Here is a 24,123-nt window from a genome sequence, read left to right as displayed (position 1 = left end):
TTTCCCTTATTTGGGTCGTAACTTCCTTATACATATATGGGGATATCTTTATGAAACTTGGAGTAGGTAAGTAAAGTATCATGTGATGATAGAGGTATATGGTAGATAGGGTATACTGACTGCAAAGTGTGAGGTCAAGGTAGAAAATGAGCATAAACTTTGCATGGGCCATAACTTCATTTTTTGCCAAGACAACTAAGTATAAATGTACAGGCCTTCCCTGCTGTGTAGTGGGAACATTTCTAGAAAAATGTATTTAGAAAGAGAGGCTTGTGTGAGAGGATACCAGAGGAGATTAGTGGAAGGATAGTGAAAAGTGATAGTAAATGAAACGGATTGTAGGTATGCAATAGTGGTATTTAGGGAAGCAGTGCTCATGTATACAAGAAAAGTATGTTTTTTGCAGCAGGTTGTATGAGAGAAGGTGAGAAAGGGAAGTGGGATGATGAAGTAAAGAAGTTAATGTAAGAAAAGAGAGTTGTATGGGTATTATCTGATGGGAAGGAGTGCTAGTAATTAGATGTACGTGAGAAAGGAGCATGAGGTCAAGAGGAAGAAGGTACAGGGACTGAAAAAGGTCAATGAGTTGGGGTGAGAAAGTATTAACAAACTTCAGAGATATTAAGAAAATGATTTGTAAGGAGATTAATGTAATAATGTAAGGAGAACAAGACAATAGTGGTTTCTTAACCCACAATGGAATGAGCCTGGAAATTTAAGGGGATCCCCAAAACTGGGGTTCATAAATAAAAGTCATCAGTTTATATAGGAAATGTCAAGAAAAGTAAGAGAAATGAAAATTCTGGTAATTTATTCATATTTATTGCTGTACAGACATTTAAATTTGGCATGCCACACAAGCTCAGCTTACATCTTTACTGAGTTTTGCTGGATTGCTGATACACTGGGAACTTTTCCTTACCAGTTCTAAGAGTTCAGCATATGGTGAATCATTATCATCATAACTAATAGCCTAAAGACTGTTGCTAATTAGCCATTAATTGGTGTTGGGTTTACACCAGGGTCATGCATATCCCCATCATGTTACATGGCTAAACGAGACATGATTCCTTCCCGGTGCTAACTGTAGTTGCTTGTGACATATGGCATCTCACATTACTGATAATATATGCCTTTCAGTGTAAATGACAATCTGGACAAGTATGATGGTGATAGGGCTCCCACAGGATAAGACACTATGGATATTTTTTCCTTGTACAAATTGCAGTTACTTGTAAAATTAGGCTCATCTATTTATCAATAAAACATACTTTCAAATTTAAATGCAGAAGGGAAAAGACTATCCATACAAGTATGCATAAGGTTTCCATACTTAAAATGCATATGTTTAGATAGGGTCCCTTTGGGGTGAAGCAATCTCTTGTTGGTTTAGTTGGCAAGGAACATCTTTGGCATTCACCATCAGTACTAAGTCTCAGTTTTGCATTGCCTGCATAGCACTTTATCTGTCAACCATTGTTTATAAAAGTCACATTTGGTCTAGTGAAGATGTATTTGACCTGATCCATAGCAGTTGTGTCAAGTACTTTTCACCATCCACTTTGTACAGTCGTTTCCTAGTATCTAAAGAACCAAATGGCTCGACTCAAAATTTTAGTTTGGATTTTGCCAAGTTATGTGCCTTATAAAATGGGGTAAACCTAGAACTAAAAATAGCTCATAATTTGAAAATTCTATCTTTGGCTATGGAATGCATACAGATGTTTCTGATATTTTCTAAGCAATAATGTAACCCATTCTTATCTCACACATTAACTATGTTTTAATATAGGCAACACAAGTGTTGCCTCAAAAACCCTTTTAGTTACATACATTAGCAAGGAAAGAGAAATTTCCAAATACAGCATTGTTCTAACAAAAGGTTTGATGATGTAATTTATCTGTTGGTGTAAGTACTGCCCAAGATGAAGATAAAATTGAAAATAGTCTCAAATTCCTTGTTACTTATGATAAAAAGTCTACTTCCACTGGTATACATGCTGTGCAGTTGAGTAATATCAAAGGACACCTAACATATTGTGTAGGTTTATTGAAATTTAAATTTGGTCTTATGCTCACCCAATTTGTTCAGTTAATCAAATAACTGAGAAAATTATTTTAACAGATGCACAGATGACATGGTTTCTCGCTTAAAATCGACAGAAAATAATGTTGTGGAGAGGGATGGAATCAAAGCAACAAGACTCTGTACTCACCGGGAAGATGTTAATCACATCAATCAGGAGCATCTTGACAAGTTGTCAGGTAAATAAGGTTGATAGACAAGTAATATCTCAGTATCTTACAAGGAAGACTAAGCTGAATTTTTGCTCATATATATGGCTCATGGTGAAGTGCCAGAGGATTGGCGGACTGCTTGCGTTGTGCCATCATACATAGGCAAGGGAAACAAAAGTGAATGTTCAAATTACGTAGATATATGTCTGTTGAGCATACCTGGTAGGTTGTGTGGGAGAGTGGTGAATGAGAAGTACCATGATATGAGATCAGTGGTTTCATGAATGGTAGAAAATGTGTGGTTTAGGTGTTTGACTTGAAGAGTGTGAGAAACGCTTAAAGAAACTGAAGGGTCTGGACATGACATTCATTGATTTCTTGCAAGCATATGATAGGGTCGACTGAGATGCTTTGTGGAGGGTGTTATAAACATATGGTGTGGAAGGAAAGCTACTTGAAGCAGCGAGGAGTTTTTATCAAGACAGTAAAATGTGTGTGCAGGTAAGAAGTGGGAAAGATGAGTGGTTCCAAGTGAATGTGGATCTGGGACAGGGATGTGTGATGCAACCATGGCTGTCTAATCTGTTTGGGGGTGGTGAGGGAGGTGAGCAAAGTTTTTAGAGTGAGGGGCAGGTCTGTTGTTTGTCTTCTGAGGTTGTTATACAGTTACTGTTGGTGATGACAACACTGATGGCACATTTGAGTGTGAAACTGCTGAAGCTGGTTTTTGAATTACGGAGATTGTGCAAAGGAGAAAATCGAGAGTAACGTGGATAAAAGTAGGAATATTAGCTTTAATAGTAGAGAGGGAAGGTCATTAGGAGTGAGTTTGATAGGAGAAAACTTAGAGGAAGTGGATTGTTTTAGATACCTGAGAGTGGACATGGCAACCAATTGAACCATGGAAGCTAAAGTGAGCCACAGGGTGGTTGATGGGATGAAGTTCCTTACTACTGTGAGGATTGTGTGAAAAGAGAGTAAAATAGGTAACTGTCTTTGAAGGCAAAGATTAGTACATTTGATGTTAAAGTATTGTAGTCCCAGCGATGTTGTATGGATACGAGGCATGGGCCCTAGACAAAATATGAAGTAGCACAGCCTTGTGCTGCAGGAGCCTTTAAAAAGGTCTTGTGTAAGACCAGGACTCTTTTATAGAAATTGGCCTGGGGTAATAATAAATAAATAAAAAGGTAAACATCTTGCAACTCAATGCCTATGGCATAGATACAGACACACAGAATACTTAATCAATTAAGAGAACACAACATTCACATAGCCCTCTTCCAAGAATCCAGACTTGCATCCAAATCCTCTTTCCCACCTTTCTACAATTACATGAATGTAAGAGAAGACAAGGAAAAAAGACAAGGAGGGCTCAAAACTCTCATCCACCAGACCATACTATTTCTCCCAACACCACTGGCACTACAAAACGGCTCACAATGACAACACTAGAAGTATAGCCCATACGAAGAAAACTTCACACTACTAACTACAACATATTCAACACTTACATACCTCTTCCCTCCACATGGTTTCAGCCAACCTCTATGTAGGGGCAGAATCTTCAGAGACCTGGCATCATTTAATGGTTGAGGGAGGGGTCAGTGAAGTAAGTGGGAAGTTCAAACTGTTTTGACTGGTGGATTATAGTGGTACTTTGTGATGGTAAGTAGTAATATTGTGAATTATGACTTTAGTCATAATTCATGGCCTTATATATGTGACATGGTTTGACCAGTGTGATATGATTCTCGTGCATTATATATGTGACACGAGTAGACCAGTGTGGTAGTCTTATGCTTTATATGCGACATGGGTACATTCAGTACAACAGAACAAATTACAAGTGGTCATTGATTTATGAATTATTTTTGTTTTACTCTTGATTTTCTGATGTGATACACTACATATTTCAATTAATCCTAGCTGTGGATAAGAAGAATATATAAATTTACTGTAAAAGTAATTTATTAAGTTCATAATTACACTGTGGAGTCTACACTATACAGCTTTTGTATCACCACAGGGAACATGCAAATTTTCCAGTCCATTGACAGTGACCCAAATCAATCATCATTACTAGAGTCTCAGACTCCAGTTGTGTCCAGATTAGTTCTCAAAGTTGGCACTCAAGTTATGCTGATGAAAAATCTTGACGTAAGCAGAGGACTAGTCAATGGTGCACGAGGAGTGGTTATAGGTTTCAAGTTGGGAAATGAAGGTAAGGAATTTATGTGATTAATCTGTGCCCTGTGAAGACAAGACTAGTTAGTATATTTACAGAAAATAGTCTAGTTAATGAAAAATGTTCTGTGAAAGACACTGATTTATCCAGATTTCTTGGATATTTCTCTGACCCAGAAATGACTTTTCCTTTAGATGGGAATTCTGTGGCTTAATTTCAAAATAAATTTGTAGTCTCTTGTTCCAAATTCATGGTAAAGTATTAATCTACCATATTCATTGAATACTGTTTCAAGAGGTTAACTATCATACATGTAGCCACCTTATTAGTCCTTTAAATCTGTTCTTTTATGTTTATGTATCATTTTAGTGGTAAGGTGATACAAAAATAAGCTGTTGGAGTAATAAGTTTTATAATTGCTTACTTTGTTACTAATGAACATCCAAAAGTTGGTTCTTTGGGAATGGTTTTTCTTTGTTTTTTCCAGCTCAGTTCAAATTAAGTCTTGAAGCATGAATAAATGTAATACCTTTAAAATAAAGATTAGCAAATGAAATACCTCAGCTTGATAATTTTTTCCAGGCTATCCGATTGTGAGGTTTATGTGTGGGGTAATAATAGAAGTAAAGCATGAAAAATGGACAGTAAGAGCTTCTGGAGGCAACTACTTCACCAGACGACAGTTGCCATTGAAACTAGCATGGGCCTTTTCCATCCATAAATCTCAGGTAACTACATTTGTAACATATTTTCACCATTTTTCTCCTTTTGTGAGTAAGGTATGAAGTGTTCTAAAGGCTGAAAGAATACTAGAATATATCAAAAAGATATCAAACAAAACCCATATGAAAGCCAAGCAATGTTGGTGGTAGTTGGTAGGCAGCCACTGACCAGAGAGGTATATTACTGGCACTACCCACCTGGGTATAAGAAGGGTTGTTGATGGCTACATAGTATGCCAGCACATAAAAGCAAACACATGAAAACACTACTTAGTGCACTACTGGGAAAAATAAGACGACATACATGGAACATCACCATAAAAACTTGACATATGGCCAATGATATGGATTGAAAAACTGTTGAATCATCTTGTATCAAACATAGCAGATATCAGAATGAATCAGAATGTTGTTTTACATAAATCAATTACCTTTAGAAGTGGAAAAATTTAAATGTTTCCCAAGTTGTCCAGGGTAATCTCTGCTATAATCCCTTTATTCATCATTTTGTGTCTTCACTTTGAATATATGGTGTGGGAGGAAAGTTGTTAGAAGCAGTGAAAAGTTTTTATCGAGGATGTAAGGCATGTGTACGTGTAGGAAGAGAGGAAAGTGATTGGTTCTCAGTGAATGTAGGTTTGCGGCAGGGGTGTGTGATGTCTCCATGGTTGTTTAATTTGTTTATGGATGGGGTTGTTAGGGAGGTAAATGCAAGAGTTTTGGAAAGAGGGGCAAGTATGAAGTCTGTTGGGGATGAGAGAGCTTGGGAAGTGAGTCAGTTGTTGTTCGCTGATGATACAGCGCTGGTGGCTGATTCATGTGAGAAACTGCAGAAGCTGGTGACTGAGTTTGGTAAAGTGTGTGGAAGAAGAAAGTTAAGAGTAAATGTGAATAAGAGCAAGGTTATTAGGTACAGTAGGGTTGAGGGTCAAGTCAATTGGGAGGTGAGTTTGAATGGAGAAAAACTGGAGGAAGTGAAGTGTTTTAGATATCTGGGAGTGGATCTGGCAGCGGATGGAACCATGGAAGCGGAAGTGGATCATAGGGTGGGGGAGGGGGCGAAAATTCTGGGGGCCTTGAAGAATGTGTGGAAGTCGACAACATTATCTCGGAAAGCAAAAATGGGTATGTTTGAAGGAATAGTGGTTCCAACAATGTTGTATGGTTGCGAGGCGTGGGCTGTGGATAGAGTTGTGCGCAGGAGGATGGATGTGCTGGAAATGAGATGTTTGAGGACAATGTGTGGTGTGAGGTGGTTTGATCGAGTGAGTAACGTAAGGGTAAGAGAGATGTGTGGAAATAAAAAGAGCGTGGTTGAGAGAGCAGAAGAGGGTGTTTTGAAGTGGTTTGGGCACATGGAGAGAATGAGTGAGGAAAGATTGACCAAGAGGATATATGTGTCGGAGGTGGAGGGAACGAGGAGAAGAGGGAGACCAAATTGGAGGTGGAAAGATGGAGTGAAAAAGATTTTGTGTGATCGGGGCCTGAACATGCAGGAGGGTGAAAGGAGGGCAAGGAATAGAGTGAATTGGAGCGATGTGGTATACCGGGGTTGACGTGCTGTCAGTGGATTGAATCAAGGCATGTGAAGCGTCTGGGGTAAACCATGGAAAGCTGTGTAGGTATGTATATTTGCGTGTGTGGACGTATGTATATACATGTGTATGGGGGGGGGGGGGTTGGGCCATTTCTTTCGTCTGTTTCCTTGCGCTACCTCACAAACGCGGGAGACTGCGACAAAGTATAATAAAAAAAAAAAAAAATTATAGTTATACTGTATTAATGTGGAGGAAATTTCCAAACTTGAGTAAATAATCATACATTGTCTGCAGAAACAGACCCAGACTAGAGACTTGCCTCATTTCAAGCCTTGTCAATTGTTTTCATTCTTATAAGGGGATATTATACCATCATTCTCATTTTTAGCAATGTTAGTTTAACCATTACATCTTTTTCTATCTCCTTAATGCGATAACATTTTAGTTATTCACGTAATTTTCTCTATTCCTTCATTTGAAATATATCAAAACAAATGCTCATATAAAAACCTGTACCTATGTCTAATAATCATGATTCCACATTTGATTCCTACCAGGGCATGACTCTAGACTGTGCAGAGATGTCACTTTCCCGTGTGTTTGAGGCTGGTCAGGCATATGTTGCCCTTTCTCGTGCCAGGAATCTCAAAGGACTACGTGTGTTGGATTTCAATCCAGCATGTGTGCGTGCCCATCCTGATGTACTTAAATTTTATCAGGGCTTAAGAAGAAGTCACTGTTCTGATTAACATTGGTTTAATTTTTTCATAGTTGTTTGTCATTTCCAGCATCAGAGATTGCGACAGGAACAAAGAAAGAAGAGCCACATCTGTCCATATCCATTCCCTAATTGTCATGTGTAATACGCTGAAACCACAGCCTCCTATCCACAACTAGGACCCATAACCTCAGACAGTTTTATATTTCATTGCTCTCAAAATAACTTGTAAAAGAGAGCTTCACTTTGTATATTGTATGTAGTATTTTCTATTTTTTCCATTTCATTGTTATTTCTATAAAAGTGGCAGTGCGAGAGACAACAAAGCCCATGGCAATCATTGGAAAACTACTTGTTGATATGGCTTTCACCTATATTGTTTGAATGTGTTAGTAAACAAATTTTTTTACAAAAGGTGTAGGGTGCCTTGTGTTTCATATTCTGTTAACTGTACATTTGGGGCATTTTTTAATATTTAGCTTTTTTTTCTACCTCTGATGCATTGTACAATGTGTGCATCTCTCCCTTTGCTGTTAGTTAACATGTAAATATAGGTATAATGTACCATTTTATGAACACATTTTAGAATTTATTATGAGTTCAGAACCTCAAGAACATCTGAGGAAGAGCACTGCAGTTATCTATCTATATCAAAATCTCTGATGTCCATATGGTTAACAATTTCATTATTTCAAATCGTGCATCATTATAAAACCAAATAAAATACCAGATATTGAAACAATTATTGGGATTAAACTGAAGTATACATATTATAAATACAAAGGGTATGGGAGTATGAATTCTTTCTCGTCAAAGGTAACTAACGGGTTGAAAACCACCCATAATTTCTTGTACACAGTTAAGTTTCTAAAAGATTTAAAGGGTCGAGAATCCAAGCTGTGGAAATTAGACTGAAAGGAACACATAGTAAGACTAACAGAATGAAGAAATGCACAGGGAAGTAACTGTGGAGTGGGAGAGGTGAAAACTAATACTTTGATATGGTTGAGGCATGTGAAAATAATGCAAGATTGGGAGTTTAAGAGAACAGTGTGTGACAGTACAACAAGTTATCTTGTGAAAATACAGTGAAAAAGTATTGGAGAGAAATCGTAGGATGAATGCATGGAAAGATGTATGCAAGAGAGGCATGGATAAGTGGAGACTTTTTCTGTGGCTAACCCCTCAATGCAAGTTCCCATAGGGAATGGGCATTTAGAGATATAGATAGATAGGAATAGGAGCCACATGGGGAGTGGTCATCCTCCTTGAAAGCTCGAGCTTGGGTGTCTGAATATGTGGATATAAAAATGATAAGAATGGAGGTCCTGATAAAATAACTGAGGAATGGAATCTGGATGTTCTGGCTTTATATGAAATATAAAGTCTGGGGTTGTTATGATGGCAAAAGTTAATGGGTAGGTGGTATCATTACTCCCAAAGCAGTTGTGGCAATGTGTGAAGGAGTGTAAGGAAGTCGGCTCAAGACTAATGAGGGTAACAATGAAAGTGGACTGCAAGAGATGGGAGATTATTATTGCTTTATGCAACCGGCCATGAGAAGCAAGTGTTTAAGGAGCAGATGAGTGTGTGTGTGTGTCAGGAGTTTTGATGCAGGAGACCAGCTTTAAGAGATGGGTGGTTTACATGAGAATGACTCGCTTCACACACTTCCCCAACCCAAACACCGCATGTCCATCAACCAATCATCAAACATTCAACAATTCTTCAAAGTACACGCTGTATCTCCTCTCCATCTCATCCTGTTACTTCTCCATTTCCCCCTTCACCAGTGATCCTATTTGTTATCTTCCTCCCACTCGCCCGCACTGCTTTGCTGTTAAGTAACCTCCATACATCTCCCTTTTCTCTTTCAGAAAGAATGTGACACTTTGTACTCTTAACAAAACTGCAATAGTGTTGACAGTAACCTTAAGCAAATATAAGCAATTAGGTTTTGCATTGATTAGTTCACTTATGTATTACTGGATGTTGTTCTATCTGTAGATATGCAACTGCAGCCTTGTTCCAAAGATGTAGATTTTGTATTTCTCTGTCACACTCGGTTTCTACTTTACAGTGAACAGAGAGTACTGTAAACAAAATATCTCAACTATACCGAGATTTTTTTTGTCCCAAACACTGGAATAAATGTCATAAGATATTCCCAAAACTCAAACCACCACTTGTCATTACAAATGTATGGACTGACAATTTATCTAATATCAAATGATAAAGAAATGATTGCCTATGGACAACTGACATACCGTAGGCAGTGTAAAAACTTTTAGCCAAACATACAAAATAAAGAACTCTGTAATACATATTTCTGTATACAAACCAACACTTTAGAGATATATTATTCTTGTGGTTTCATAAACTTGAATTTCTTATTTTTCTTTGGGAAATTACGTCTATTATCAATATCATCATGCTCCAAAAGATTCATCTTTTCTTGAGTACTTTCCCTGAAGTTTCCTTTGCTTTGCTTTGAACTTTGATTAATGCCTTGTAAGCTGTTTCTTTCCCTATCATTGCCCTGGAAGTTGCTGCTGCCAGAATTACTGCCTCTGTACTTATCCCTGAAGTTGCCTCTGCCTCTACTGCCTCTGCCTCTACTGCCTCTACCTCTACCACCTCTACCTTTATCCATGAAGTTGCCTCTACCTCTATCTTTGTTTCTAAATTCACCTATCCCTCGACTATTCTCCTTAAAAATGGGTCTTGTTCCTCGAGTTTTTCCCGGTGATTTACCTTGGTTTTGGCCACCCTCAAAATTGCTTATGCTGTATCTACTGCTGGAAGTCCTCTCAGAGATAACACTCTCAGAATTTTTTCCCCTGCTGTTACTATTGAAGGTCCTCTCATCAGCAACATCACAAAAGTTACTGCCATCTCTCTTTCTTTCTGTATCATAATCATCTAAATGGTCACTCTTCCTCTTTCTGTATCTACTGGTAGGGTGATAAGACTCGGCCATTTCCTCTGCAGTCACATCAGCATCCATCTTGGTGATTATTTCTGGTGCTGAGGCCCTGGAGGGATAAGTCTTACATTAGAATACCTTCATTTTAATTGCCATTCAATATAAATAACTAACTCACCAGGCATACTGTGAAGCTCCAAAAACCGAAGGCAGGATCTGAATCATAGAGAGAAGCACAACCACAAAATTAAGTCTCTAAGGTGGACTTCATAAGAAGGAATAAAAAATTAAAAATTACTGATAAAACAATGGCATATGAAAGACATGGATAAAGGATTGACAAAACACTACATAATTATTCTTTGATGTCTCTGACAATCTTGGGACAAAGTAGCACCTGAATTTTGAACAAAATCTGGGAACGAGTCAATTCTGCTACAAGAACATGATAGAGGACTGAGTAAACCATAACATAGGGATTTATATTTTCCCATTATGTAAGTCTTCAATAACATTACAACTATATAGTTATTTATGTAAATCTTAACTTTATGTGGCCATGTTGATATGTGGAACACATGAAAATCTTATCAATGGAATAATTTCACTTGCTATAACAGTATTATACATGCAGCATCCACACAAAACATGTACTCACAGATGGGTAAGTTCCCCCTTGGTTGGAGGGGCAATAAAGCTAATGGAAAATGTGAAAGAAAAACAAGGAATATCAACAAAAAGGAATAATCAGAGCAATTCAAGAAATCCAACTAAATCTGAAATTTGAGTACCATATGATGTGAAGAGTCATGTCTGTGAGGATAAGACATGGCACTTCTCTTACTTCTATATATGAACTCCTTGTTTCTAATATTTCTTGTTATTTACAACATCAAAATAATAAGCTTTCTAATTTTGCAGCAAATTATCAATGGTGATTTGGACGAGTGAACACAGTATATATCAGATCATGCTCCATTTAAAATGAGTTACTCTTTTTCTCATCTTAAAAATCTTAAACTAATATAGTGATGCATCCCTGAACCATGATGAGAAGCTGGCAAAAGAATTTACTTGTTACAGATAAGTGATTAAAATCTACATTCATACAAATTTGGTTGTTAGCAAAATTCATTTTTTGTCAATATTTTCAAGATTTATAGGGGCTTTAAACACAATTTAATTCAATTATGCTGTAAACAATATCTGATGTTTAATCTGTCATATATAGGACATTATATTAGCAGTCACATTTAGTAGTGAGCTATTTGAGAATTCTAGACTTTCAAAGGATAAGTGGATGTTCTGGTGTTAGCTATACTATTCACACCTCGATATTGTTACCAGACTGACAGCAAACCAAAGATACACTGATCTTACTTATTTTCTAATCATTATTACTGATAGTATTGTTATACATGTTTTTATTTTTTTGCTATTTAAATTATCCTGCTGATAGCATCATTTTTGTTTCCAAAATCTGTGGCATTATTCTCTTTTTACTGCACTGCAAGTGAGGTCGTGCATCTGTGCTCACATTTTCTGTTGTTGGAAGAGGTTACCTAACTCTGCCATGATGAACTGCATGTGTAACCTTCATGTCTTGTCTTCAATGAGTGATTGTGGGTGCATATCCCAGTTTTTCACAATAAACAAAATATATTTTTGCACTTTTTACGTCCCTGGGTTTAGGGGAGAAAGAATACTCATGTACATCCTACATGCTGTACAAGATAACTAAGGGCAGCAGCAGAGGGCTGGAATTCCTCCCCTCCTGTATTACTTTCCAAAAGAAGGAACAGAGGAAGTAGCTAGGAGAGGATTTTCCCCTCTAAAGCTTATTCATCTCTTTCTGAAGCTTTTTTTTTTTTTTTTTTTTTTTTTTTTTTTTTTTTTTTTTTTATACTTTGTCGCTGTCTCCCGCGTTTGCGAGGTAGCGCAAGGAAACAGACGAAAGAAATGGCCCAACCCCCCCCCCCCATACACATGTACATATACACGTCCACACACGCAAATATACATACCTACACAGCTTTCCATGGTTTACCCCAGACGCTTCACATGCCTTGATTCAATCCACTGACAGCACGTCAACCCCTGTATACCACATGACTCCAATTCACTCTATTCCTTGCCCTCCTTTCACCCTCCTGCATGTTCAGGCCCCGATCACACAAAATCTTTTTCACTCCATCTTTCCACCTCCAATTTGGTCTCCCTCTTCTCCTCGTTCCCTCCACCTCCGACACATATATCCTCTTGGTCAATCTCTCCTCACTCATTCTCTCCATGTGCCCAAACCATTTCAAAACACCCTCTTCTGCTCTCTCAACCACGCTCTTTTTATTTCCACACATCTCTCTTACCCTTACGTTACTTACTCGATCAAACCACCTCACACCACACATTGTCCTCAAACATCTCATTTCCAGCACATCCATCCTCCTGCGCACATCTCTATCCATAGCCCACGCCTCGCAACCATACAACATTGTTGGAACCACTATTCCCTCAAACATACCCATTTTCGCTTTCCGAGATAATGTTCTCGACTTCCACACATTTTTCAAGGCTCCCAAAATTTTCGCCCCCTCCCCCACCCTATGATCCACTTCCGCTTCCATGGTTCCATCCGCTGACAGATCCACTCCCAGATATCTAAAACACTTCACTTCCTCCAGTTTTTCTCCATTCAAACTCACCTCCCAATTGACTTGACCCTCACCCCTACTGTACCTAATAACCTTGCTCTTATTCACATTTACTCTCAACTTTCTTCTTCCACACACTTTACCAAACTCAGTCACCAGCTTCTGCAGTTTCTCACATGAATCAGCCACCAGTGCTGTATCATCAGCGAACAACAACTGACTCACTTCCCAAGCTCTCTCATCCCCAACAGACTTCATACTTGCCCCTCTTTCCAGGACTCTTGCATTTACCTCCCTTACAACCCCATCCATAAACAAATTAAACAACCATGGAGACATCACACACCCCTGCCGCAAACCTACATTCACTGAGAACCAATCACTTTCCTCTCTTCCTACACGTACACATGCCTTACATCCTCGATAAAAACTTTTCACTGCTTCTAACAACTTGCCTCCCACACCATATATTCTTAATACCTTCCACAGAGCATCTCTATCAACTCTATCATATGCCTTCTCCAGATCCATAAATGCTACATACAAATCCATTTGCTTTTCTAAGTATTTCTCACATACATTCTTCAAAGCAAACACCTGATCCACACATCCTCTACCACTTCTGAAACCGCACTGCTCTTCCCCAATCTGATGCTCTGTACATGCCTTCACCCTCTCGATCAATACCCTCCCATATAATTTACCAGGAATACTCAACAAACTTATACCTCTGTAATTTGAGCACTCACTCTTATCCCCTTTGCCTTTGTACAATGGCACTATGCACGCATTCCGCCAATCCTCAGGCACCTCACCATGAGTCATACATACATTAAATAACCTTACCAACCAGTCAACAATACAGTCACCCCCTTTTTTAATAAATTCCACTGCAATACCATCCAAACCTGCTGCCTTGCCGGCTTTCATCTTCCGCAAAGCTTTTACTACCTCTTCTCTGTTTACCAAATCATTTTCCCTAACCCTCTCACTTTGCACACCACCTCGACCAAAACACCCTATATCTGCCACTCTGTCATCAGACACATTCAACAAACCTTCAAAATACTCATTCCATCTCCTTCTCACATCACCGCTACTTGTTATCACCTCCCCATTTGCGCCCTTCACTGAAGTTCCCATTTGCTCCCTTGTCTTACGCACCCTATTTACCTCCTTCCAGAACATCTTTTTATTCTCCCTAAAATTTACTGATAGTCTCTCACCCCAACTCTCATTTGCCCTTTTTTTCACCTCTTGCACCTTTCTCTTGACCTCCTGTCTCTTTCTTTTATACTTCTCCCACTCAATTGCATTTTTTCCCTGCAAAAATCGTCCAAATGCCTCTCTCTTCTCTTTCACTAATACTCTTACTTCTTCATCCCACCACTCACTACCCTTTCTAAACAGCCCACCTCCCACTCTTCTCATGCCACAAGCATCTTTTGCGCAATCCATCACTGATTCCCTAAATACATCCCATTCCTCCCCCACTCCCCTTACTTCCATTGTTCTCACCTTTTTCCATTCTGTACACAGTCTCTCCTGGTACTTCCCCACACAGGTCTCCTTCCCAAGCTCACTTACTCTCACCACCTTCTTCACCCCAACATTCACTCCTCTTTTCTGAAAACCCATACTAATCTTCACCTTAGCCTCCACAAGATAATGATCAGACATCCCTCCAGTTGCACCTCTCAGCACATTAACATCCAAAAGTCTCTCTTTCGCGCGCCTGTCAATTAACACGTAATCCAATAACGCTCTCTGGCCATCTCTCCTACTTACATAAGTATACTTATGTATATCTCGCTTTTTAAACCAGGTATTCCCAATCATCAGTCCTTTTTCAGCACATAAATCTACAAGCTCTTCACCATTTCCATTTACAACACTGAACACCCCATGCATACCAATTATTCCCTCAACTGCCACATTACTCACCTTTGCATTCAAATCACCCATCACTATAACCCGGTCTCGTGCATCAAAACCGCTAACACACTCATTTAGCTGCTCCCAAAACACTTGCCTCTCATGATCTTTCTTCTCATGCCCAGGTGCATATGCACCAATAATCACCCACCTCTCTCCATCAACTTTCAGTTTTACCCATATTAATCGAGAATTTACTTTCTTGCATTCTATCACATACTCCCACAACTCCTGTTTCAGGAGTATTGCTACTCCTTCCCTTGCTCTTGTCCTCTCACTAACCCCTGACTTCACTCCCCAGACATTTCCAAACCACTCTTCCCCTTTACCCTTGAGCTTCGTTTCACTCAGAGCCAAAACATCCAGGTTCCTTTCCTCAAACATACTACCTATCTCTCCTTTTTTCACATCTTGGTTACATCCACACACATTTAGGCATCCCACTCTGAGCCTTCGAGGAGGATGATCACTCCCCGCGTGACTCCTTCTTCTGTTTCCCATTTTAGAAAGTTAATACAAGGAGGGGAGGATTTCCGGCCCCCCGCTCCCGTCCCCTCTAGTCGCTTTCTACGACACGCGAGGAATACGTGGGAAGTATTCTTTCACCCCTATCCCCAGGGATAATATACATATATATATACATATACACACACACACACATACACATACATACGCACTAAAATGGGAAACACTGAAGACATATGATAAAAGAAAGACGTTTTGGAAATGCAGAAGAGCCCCATACCATGCAAGCTATCATATTCATCACGGGTAATCAATGGCCCTAGGATTATCTTAAACTAAATACTCTGACATCAAGCAGTCTGAATACATATAAACTTATGATAGTCCATCTACCTGTGATGTCAAAACACTGAGACAAATCTCATAATTATTTAAGTTTGGTTTCTGAAAGTAGGATTGTCTTGCATACCATGTCAAAATTTCTCAGGAAGTCAATAATTTAGACAAATACAAAATACCTGTTGAAAACAAATACAGTAAACATTCTGATACTAACATACAAAAGCAGTATCATAAGAGGAGCAAAAACTTACTTTGTGACCTTGTATATTCCAGTCAATTTATCTTTGTTTAATTTTTCAACATCCACATCCATTCCTCCAAAGGAAAGTCGGCAGGGCAAGAAGTCCATGCAGTCATAGTACGAATTAACCATCACAATTCTGTCTCTGTAAATAACATTACAATTACAGTTTATGCTTCGTTAAAGATTTGTTAAAAAGACATAACAACAATACTGATCACTAACTAAATTAATCCCAGTTTGGCATAATATAGTTCATATGGCTTTCCATTTGTTGAACACACATTCAATTAGAAAAAAAATCTCTCAAGTCTGATTCAACCATTTACTCTTCCTTCCATCTTTCATCATGTATCCTCACTTCAACTTTCATCTCACATATTTTCAGTCAGACATTGCTTTAATATTCCATATTTCAGTAAATCATATATGACATCTGTGAAAGCATAAGTGATTATATCAATTACAAGAGCCAACACATAATAAAAGATTTCTAGCACCGGCCATACGAATGTTTCATTTGTGATGATAAACCTTCATGTATAAGTATATGCAATGCTGAATACACAAGAGAATGAAACACAAGAAAATACAACTTAAAAGGTGAATATGATCGAATTACTCTTTTTTTATTTATCATACTTGATTGCCATTTCCTGCATCAGTGAGGTGGCACCGGGAAACAGATGAAGAATGACCCATCCACTCATATACACATATATATACATATACGTCCATACTCGTAAAAATACATATCAACAAATACACACACAAATATAGTATAACCTCTTGATCCCTTAAGATGTACAATGGAGCTCCTCAAGGAACAATTCTTACTCAGTCCTTTTTCAATCTCCTGCAGCCCAAGAAATGAAAGTCCTCACACCTAGATGACCTTATAAGCACACAATGGCACCCTATCAATCATGTAATTTTAAATCATACAACTGGAACATTAGCTTGTTGAGAAAAGAATACTTGCATCTCAACAAAAATAATTTCAGCTACCCTTTTAACCCCAGACAGACATGAATCCAACCTGTATTCTACCTTCATTGTGAATGACCAATCAATTCCCTTCGATATAACTCCTAAATATTCTGAACATTAAATGCACACCAAAAACAGACACAAAAGAAACAAACTATATGCCCTCACAACACTTAATGTTATCATATTTGGGCAAGGAAAAGAGCCCTTAGTATCCTCTCTTAAAAATTCATCCACTTCACCTCAAATAATACCTCACCTGCCTGGTCATCCAACCTGTTGAGAGATAATACAAGAAATCTGAAAATCAAACAAAAAAGCATTTACAACAATCATTCACCATAAACAATCAACATCCACACAATGACACAGATCTTCCTTATACAATTCCACCTCAATATGCTCAGCACTCTATTCTTTGCCATAGCATGAGACCATTCTAATCTAAACCACTCTACATAACTATCCAATAACCCCTAGGCAGAAAAGAGACTTCCCTACTTCAAATTTCAAAATCTTTTATTCACAGATCTCTATCCCAACAAACACAACAAAAAATTTAAACATGAAAAATGATTCGCCAGGCATTAAACATATGCCTCCAACCCAGTCTAAAACACAATTCCACTAGTCATACATCTATTAGAATCTACATGCCTTTGGCATGTACGAATTGCTCATTCTTGTCAGTCCTCTGGACAACACCTGTCTCCATATAAACTTATACATTGAGAATACACTAAACCACTGGTTATTACTTTTTCAAGATGCTATTTGGTACCCTTGATAATACAGTATACCCTCGAAGTAACATCCCCGATATAATGGATTTCAGAATTTAATGGACCAGACAAATAACAATACAGTACATTAATTAATAATATTTCAAAAGAATTATCTACCTCCTTCTAAAACATCTTTATATCCCCCCTACAGTTAAATGATATTCCCTCACCCCAACTCTCATTTGCCCTTTTCCAAACCCTGCACCTTCCTTGATCTCCTGCTGCTTTTATACATCTCCCACTCATTTGCACTCCTTCCTTGTAAGTACTGCCCAAACACCTTTTTTTCACTAAAAGATTTTCTTCTATAACTACACTTGAACTAGGTTACATTCGATTTAATGGCCTTTCAGCATTAATAGACACCCCTTCCCCTCTATTAGTGCATTAAATCGAGGGATCCCTGCATTCGTGTTTCAACAACTACTCATCCCCAAGCCTGCCAGATTTGAAATATTATAATGTGTATCTACAACTCATTCTAGCTTAATCTACCAAAGCACTAAGGTAGATATGCTTCATGAGGAACTCATTTCATATTCAACTTACGCTCCTTCATGCAGTGATGACAACTGATCTTGGTAAAGATTTTGCCGTTCTTCATTTTCCTCTTGCAGCTGGGCCTTTTCTTTACTTTTCTTCATGAACTGGAAACAGAAGATGATGTGCTTGAAATGCAATTTCTATCAGCAATGTGCTGTATGGGAAGGGTTGATCAAGTAAGAAAAGATTGGGTAAAAGAGAGGTGTCGTAGCAGGGAGATGTCTAAGAAAGCCAAGGAGGGTGTGCTAAAGGGTATGAACAAGACATACAGAAAGAATGACTACTACAGTATCCATATCGGAGGTAAAGAGAACAAGAAAATGAGTGAAACCAAGGAGGTGAAAGGATTGAGTGAAGACACTGAAAATCTGGGGCCTCAGCATGCAGAAAGGTATGATGCAAGCAAGGGATAGAGCAAATTGAAGCGATGTGGTATACACAGAGCAACATGTAGTCAACGGGTTGAACCAGGATTATATAACACAGTCAGGGAAGCCATGGAAAAGTCTATGGGTCCTATGTGTGAACAGGGTGCTCTGATTTTGGTACAACTGAGTGAAATGAGGCCCTTTGCTTGTGTATTCTTGACACATACAACAGAAAAGAGAGAACAAATATGAAAAAAATTTATGATTACCATAACAATCATAACTAATAATAATACCAATAACAATAATGATCATAGCAACAGTAGTAAATACAATCAGTATTATTATCAAAACTATAATACAGCTTAAGGACCCTTTTCAAGGGACACCTCCAGCTTCAAGGCTGCACTCCTTGACAAAACTGCACTCCTGTCCACCACACATGACAGCAGTGCCAAAGTGACTCTGCTTGCACTGTAACCACTTGCAGGAACAGTCTGATAACATCAATACTGTTAGCAGTATATATATGTATTTTTTTCATGCAAACTCACCCAATGACTGAACCCTAGAGGGGAAAATTCCTCACTTGGCTTCCTGTTCTGTTCTTCTTTTTGTAAAGTAATACAGGAAGAGAGGATTTCCAGCCACATGGTCCCACTTTTCTTAGTCGTCTTCTGTGACACATATGGAATACATGGGCAGTGTATATATATATATATATATATATATATATACATATATATATATATATATATATATATATATATATATATATATATATATATATATATATATATATATATATATTTTCTTTCTTTCATACTATTCACCATTTCCCGCATTAGCGAGGTAGCGTTAAGAACAGAGGACTGGGCCTTTGAGGGAATATCCTCACCTGGCCCCCCTTCTCTGTTCCTTCTTTTGGAAAATTGAAAAAAAAACGAGAGGGGAGGATTTCCAGCCACCCGCTCCCTCCCCTTTTAGTCGCCTTCTACGACACGCAGGGAATAAGTGGGAAGTATTCTTCCCCTCTTTTTTTTTTTTTTTTTTTTTTTTTTCTCCAAAAGAAGCAACAGAGAAGAGGGCCAGGTGAGGATATTCCCTCAAAGGCCCAGTCCTCTGTTCTTAACGCTACCTCGCTATCGCGGGAAATAGCGAATAGTATGAAAAAAAAAAAAATATATATATATGGAATTTATTAAAAAGGGGGGTGACTGTATTGTTGACTGGTTGGTAAGGTTATTTAATGTATGTATGACTCATGGTGAGGTGCCTGAGGATTGGCGGAATGCGTGCATAGTGCCATTGTACAAAGGCAAAGGGGATAAGAGTGAGTGCTCAAATTACAGAGGTATAAGTTTGTTGAGTATTCCTGGTAAATTATATGGGAGGGTATTGATTGAGAGGGTGAAGGCATGTACAGAGCATCAGATTGGGGAAGAGCAGTGCGGTTTCAGAAGTGGTAGAGGATGTGTGGATCAGGTGTTTGCTTTGAAGAATGTATGTGAGAAATACTTAGAAAAGCAAATGGATTTGTATGTAGCATTTATGGATCTGGAGAAGGCATATGATAGAGTTGATAGAGATGCTCTGTGGAAGGTATTAAGAATATATGGTGTGGGAGGCAAGTTGTTAGAAGCAGTGAAGAGTTTTTATCGAGGATGTAAGGCATGTGTACGTGTAGGAAGAGAGGAAAGTGATTGGTTCTCAGTGAATGTAGGTTTGCGGCAGGGGTGTGTGATGTCTCCATGGTTGTTTAATTTGTTTATGGATGGGGTTGTTAGGGAGGTAAATGCAAGAGTCCTGGAAAGAGGGGCAAGTATGAAGTCTGTTGGGGATGAGAGAGCTTGGGAAGTGAGTCAGTTGTTGTTCGCTGATGATACAGCGCTGGTGGCTGATTCGTGTGAGAAACTGCAGAAGCTGGTGACTGAGTTTGGTAAAGTGTGTGGAAGAAGAAAGTTAGGAGTAAATGTGAATAAGAGCAAGGTTATTAGGTACAGTAGGGGTGAGGGTCAAGTCAATTGGGAGGTGAGTTTGAATGGAGAAAAACTGGAGGAAGTGAAGTGTTTTAGATATCTGGGAGTGGATCTGGCAGCGGATGGAACCATGGAAGCGGAAGTGGATCATAGGGTGGGGGAGGGGGCGAAAATTTTGGGAGCCTTGAAAAATGTGTGGAAGTCGAGAACATTATCTCGGAAAGCAAAAATGGGTATGTTTGAGGGAATAGTGGTTCCAACAATGTTGTATGGTTGCGAGGCGTGGGCTATGGATAGAGATGTGCGCAGGAGGATGGATGTGCTGGAAATGAGATGTTTGAGGACAATGTGTGGTGTGAGGTGGTTTGATTGAGTAAGTAACGTAAGGGTAAGAGAGATGTGTGGAAATAAAAAGAGCGTGGTTGAGAGAGCAGAAGAGGGTGTTTTGAAATGGTTTGGGCACATGGAGAGAATGAGTGAGGAAAGATTGACCAAGAGGATATATGTGTCGGAGGTGGAGGGAACGAGGAGAAGAGGGAGACCAAATTGGAGGTGGAAAGATGGAGTGAAAAAGATTTTGTGTGATCGGGGCCTGAACATGCAGGAGGGTGAAAGGAGGGCAAGGAATAGAGTGAATTGGAGCGATGTGGTATACAGGGGTTGACGTGCTGTCAGTGGATTGAATCAAGGCATGTGAAGCGTCTGGGGTAAACCATGGAAGGCTGTGTAGGTATGTATATTTGCGTGTGTGGACGTATGTACATGTGTATGGGGGGGGTGGGCCATTTCTTTCGTCTGTTTCCTTGCGCTACCTCGCAAACGCGGGAGACAGCGACAAAGTATGAAAAAAAAAAAAAAAAAAAATATATATATATATATATATATATATATATATATATATATATATATATATATATATTTTTTTTATACTTTGTCGCTGTCTCCCGCGTTTGCGAGGTAGCGCAAGGAAACAGACGAAAGAAATGGCCCAACCCCCCCCCCCATACACATGTATATACATACGTCCACACACGCAAATACACATACCTACACAGCTTTCCATGGTTTACCCCAGACGCTTCACATGCCTTGATTCAATCCACTGACAGCACGTCAACCCCGGTACACCACATCGCTCCCATTCACTCTATTCCTTGCCCTCCTTTCACCCTCCTGCATGTTCAGGCCCCGATCACACAAAATCTTTTTCACTCCATCTTTCCACCTCCAATTTGGTCTCCCTCTTCTCCTTGCTCCCTCCACCTCCGACACATATATCCTCTTGGTCAATCTTTCCTCACTCATCCTCTCCATGTGCCCAAACCACTTCAAAACACCCTCTTCTGCTCTCTCATTTATTCATTCATTTTGCTTTGTCGCAGTCTCCCGCATTAGCGAGGTAGCGCAAGGAAACAGATGAAAGAATGGCCCAACCCACCCACATACACATGTATATACATACACGTCCACACACGCAAATATACATACCTATACATCTCAATGTATATATATATATACACAGACATATACATACACACACATGTACATAATTCATACTGTCTGCCTTTATTCATTCCCATCGCCACCCCGCCACACATGGAATAACAACCCCCTCCCCCCTCATGTGTGTGAGATAGCGCTAGGAAACGACAACAAAGGCCCCATTCGTTCATATTCAGACTCTAGTTGTCATGTAATAATACACCGAAACCACAGCTCCCTTTCCACATCCAGGCCCCACACAACTTTCCATGGTTTACCCCAGACGCTTCACATGCCCTGGTTCAATCCATTGACAGCACGTTGACCCTGGTATACCACATCGTTCCAATTCACTCTATTCCTTGCACGCCTTTCACCCTCCTGCATGTTCAGGCCCCGATCACTCAAAATCTTTTTCACTCCATCTTTCCACCTCCAATTTTGTCTCCCACTTCTCCTTGTTCCCTCCACCTCTGCCACATATATCCTCTTGGTCAATCTTTCCTCATTCATTCTCTCCATGTGCCCAAACCATTTCAAAACACCCTCTTCTGCTCTCTCAACCACGCTCTTTTTATTTCCACACATCTCTCTTACCCTTACATTATATATATATAATATATATATTCATAAATATTCATTTCCCACATTAGCGAGGTAGCATTAAGAACAAGAGGACTGAGCCTTAGAGGGAAAATCCTCACTTGGCCCCCTTCTCTGTTTCTTCTTTTGGAAAAGAAAAGCTGGAGGGGGGATTTCCAGCCCCTGCTACCATCCCTTTAAGTTACCTTTTACAACATGCAGGGAATACATGGGAAGTATTCTTTCTTCCCTATCCCCATGGATGTGTTTTACATGATTTTTGACAGGGAACCACGGTGGGAACTTGGATTTTGAGTGGGGAAGATCATAAAAAGTAGTGTTTTGCATTAGAAATGAAAGTCAGAATTGCTCAAAATTTATCAAATACCATGAAAAACAATTATAACCAAAACCAAAACTAACCTAACAAACCTAGCTAGATGTCCCAAACTGTGATAATACATGCAAAAATTGTAAATGGAAAACTCATGGGTTTACGTGCAGAATAATGAAGCACTCGAGAGAATGTTTGGATCCTCATGTTTGTAGCAACCAATGAAATTAAGTGTCATACACTGATCTGAGCTGATATCCAAAGAAGCTATTCCTCGTACATCTAAACTGTACTTTGGTGTTTACAAAGACCAATCATGTGTGAGTACTACTACGACAACTTATTTTTCTTAATGGACTATCCCTATGATAACTTATTTTTCTTAACGGACCATCCCTACGATAACTTTTTTTACCTGATTATCAATCATCAATCTTTTTCCTCGTTGCACCAGCGCAATCGTACATTATGGACAGCATACACAGTTACTCTGATACATTTCGGCAAATTTCAGTTTAACAATAGAAGACAGTCGCCCCACAGGGCAATGTGTATAGCGAGAAAACTACACCTACGTTTATCCTGAACTTCAGTTAAGGGTCAGGTATACTATTGTGAGGGTTACATTAAGGGTATATACCAACCTGCAGTGTTTTCTTTCAACACATTCTCGTGTGAAGCAACTGTCCCGTGTGGCGAGTGTCCTCTGGGGCTGCCCTTCGCCCCCGTATTGCTTAAGGTCAGGTTAAGGTGCCGTGTATCAACTATGCTAAATGATTTCGGCTAGAACGAATGGATTGGCTTACCTTCAGCTCCAAGACTGCCTTGGACAGTTTTTTACCGACTAGTCTATTCTCTTCGTGCATGATGGCAGCAACTGTGAGACGGCAGGAACTAAAAGATAGCCTCTCCCGAACTTCCTCGATGAACGATCACTTCTGTCGTGGCGTGCAGGTTCACTTCAGTCACTTCTGAACATTAAACATGGTCTCTCGTCACTGCCACATGAATGGAAACGATTCAAGTCGCCTGAAAGATACAGGACCACTTTAACAATCACAACACCTGCTGGGCATGGCGAATGGCGATCTTTCCT

At 39.2% G+C, this 24,123-nt stretch overlaps 2 protein-coding genes across 2 annotated transcripts in view; one reads left to right on the top strand and one right to left on the bottom strand.

The window, feature by feature from the left end:
• Positions 1-9,522, top strand: part of Pif1 (Pif1 DNA helicase) — a 23,107-nt gene extending 13,585 nt beyond the window's left edge. The window contains exons 9-12 of the mRNA XM_071672943.1: positions 2,126-2,265; positions 4,268-4,462; positions 5,009-5,154; positions 7,244-9,522. Of these exons, the coding sequence (XP_071529044.1) occupies positions 2,126-2,265; positions 4,268-4,462; positions 5,009-5,154; positions 7,244-7,435 (673 nt within the window). The 3' untranslated portion in view covers positions 7,436-9,522. The remainder of the gene's footprint in view (positions 1-2,125; positions 2,266-4,267; positions 4,463-5,008; positions 5,155-7,243) is intronic.
• Mpp6 (M-phase phosphoprotein 6) lies at positions 4,192-24,123 on the bottom strand. Its single transcript, XM_071672955.1, has 4 exons — positions 23,834-24,123; positions 18,289-18,386; positions 15,975-16,109; positions 4,192-10,439 (listed from the first exon to the last, which is right to left on the bottom strand). The coding sequence occupies exons 1-4, from the start codon at positions 23,891-23,893 to the stop codon at positions 9,764-9,766; spliced, it is 969 nt and encodes a 322-aa protein (XP_071529056.1). The 5' UTR covers positions 23,894-24,123; the 3' UTR covers positions 4,192-9,763.

Source organism: Panulirus ornatus, chromosome 2, assembly GCF_036320965.1.
Source record: "Panulirus ornatus isolate Po-2019 chromosome 2, ASM3632096v1, whole genome shotgun sequence".
Taxonomy (NCBI): Eukaryota; Metazoa; Arthropoda; class Malacostraca; order Decapoda; family Palinuridae; genus Panulirus; species Panulirus ornatus.
Note: the sequence above shows the minus strand (reverse complement) of the source record. Positions and strands in the feature narration are given on the sequence as shown.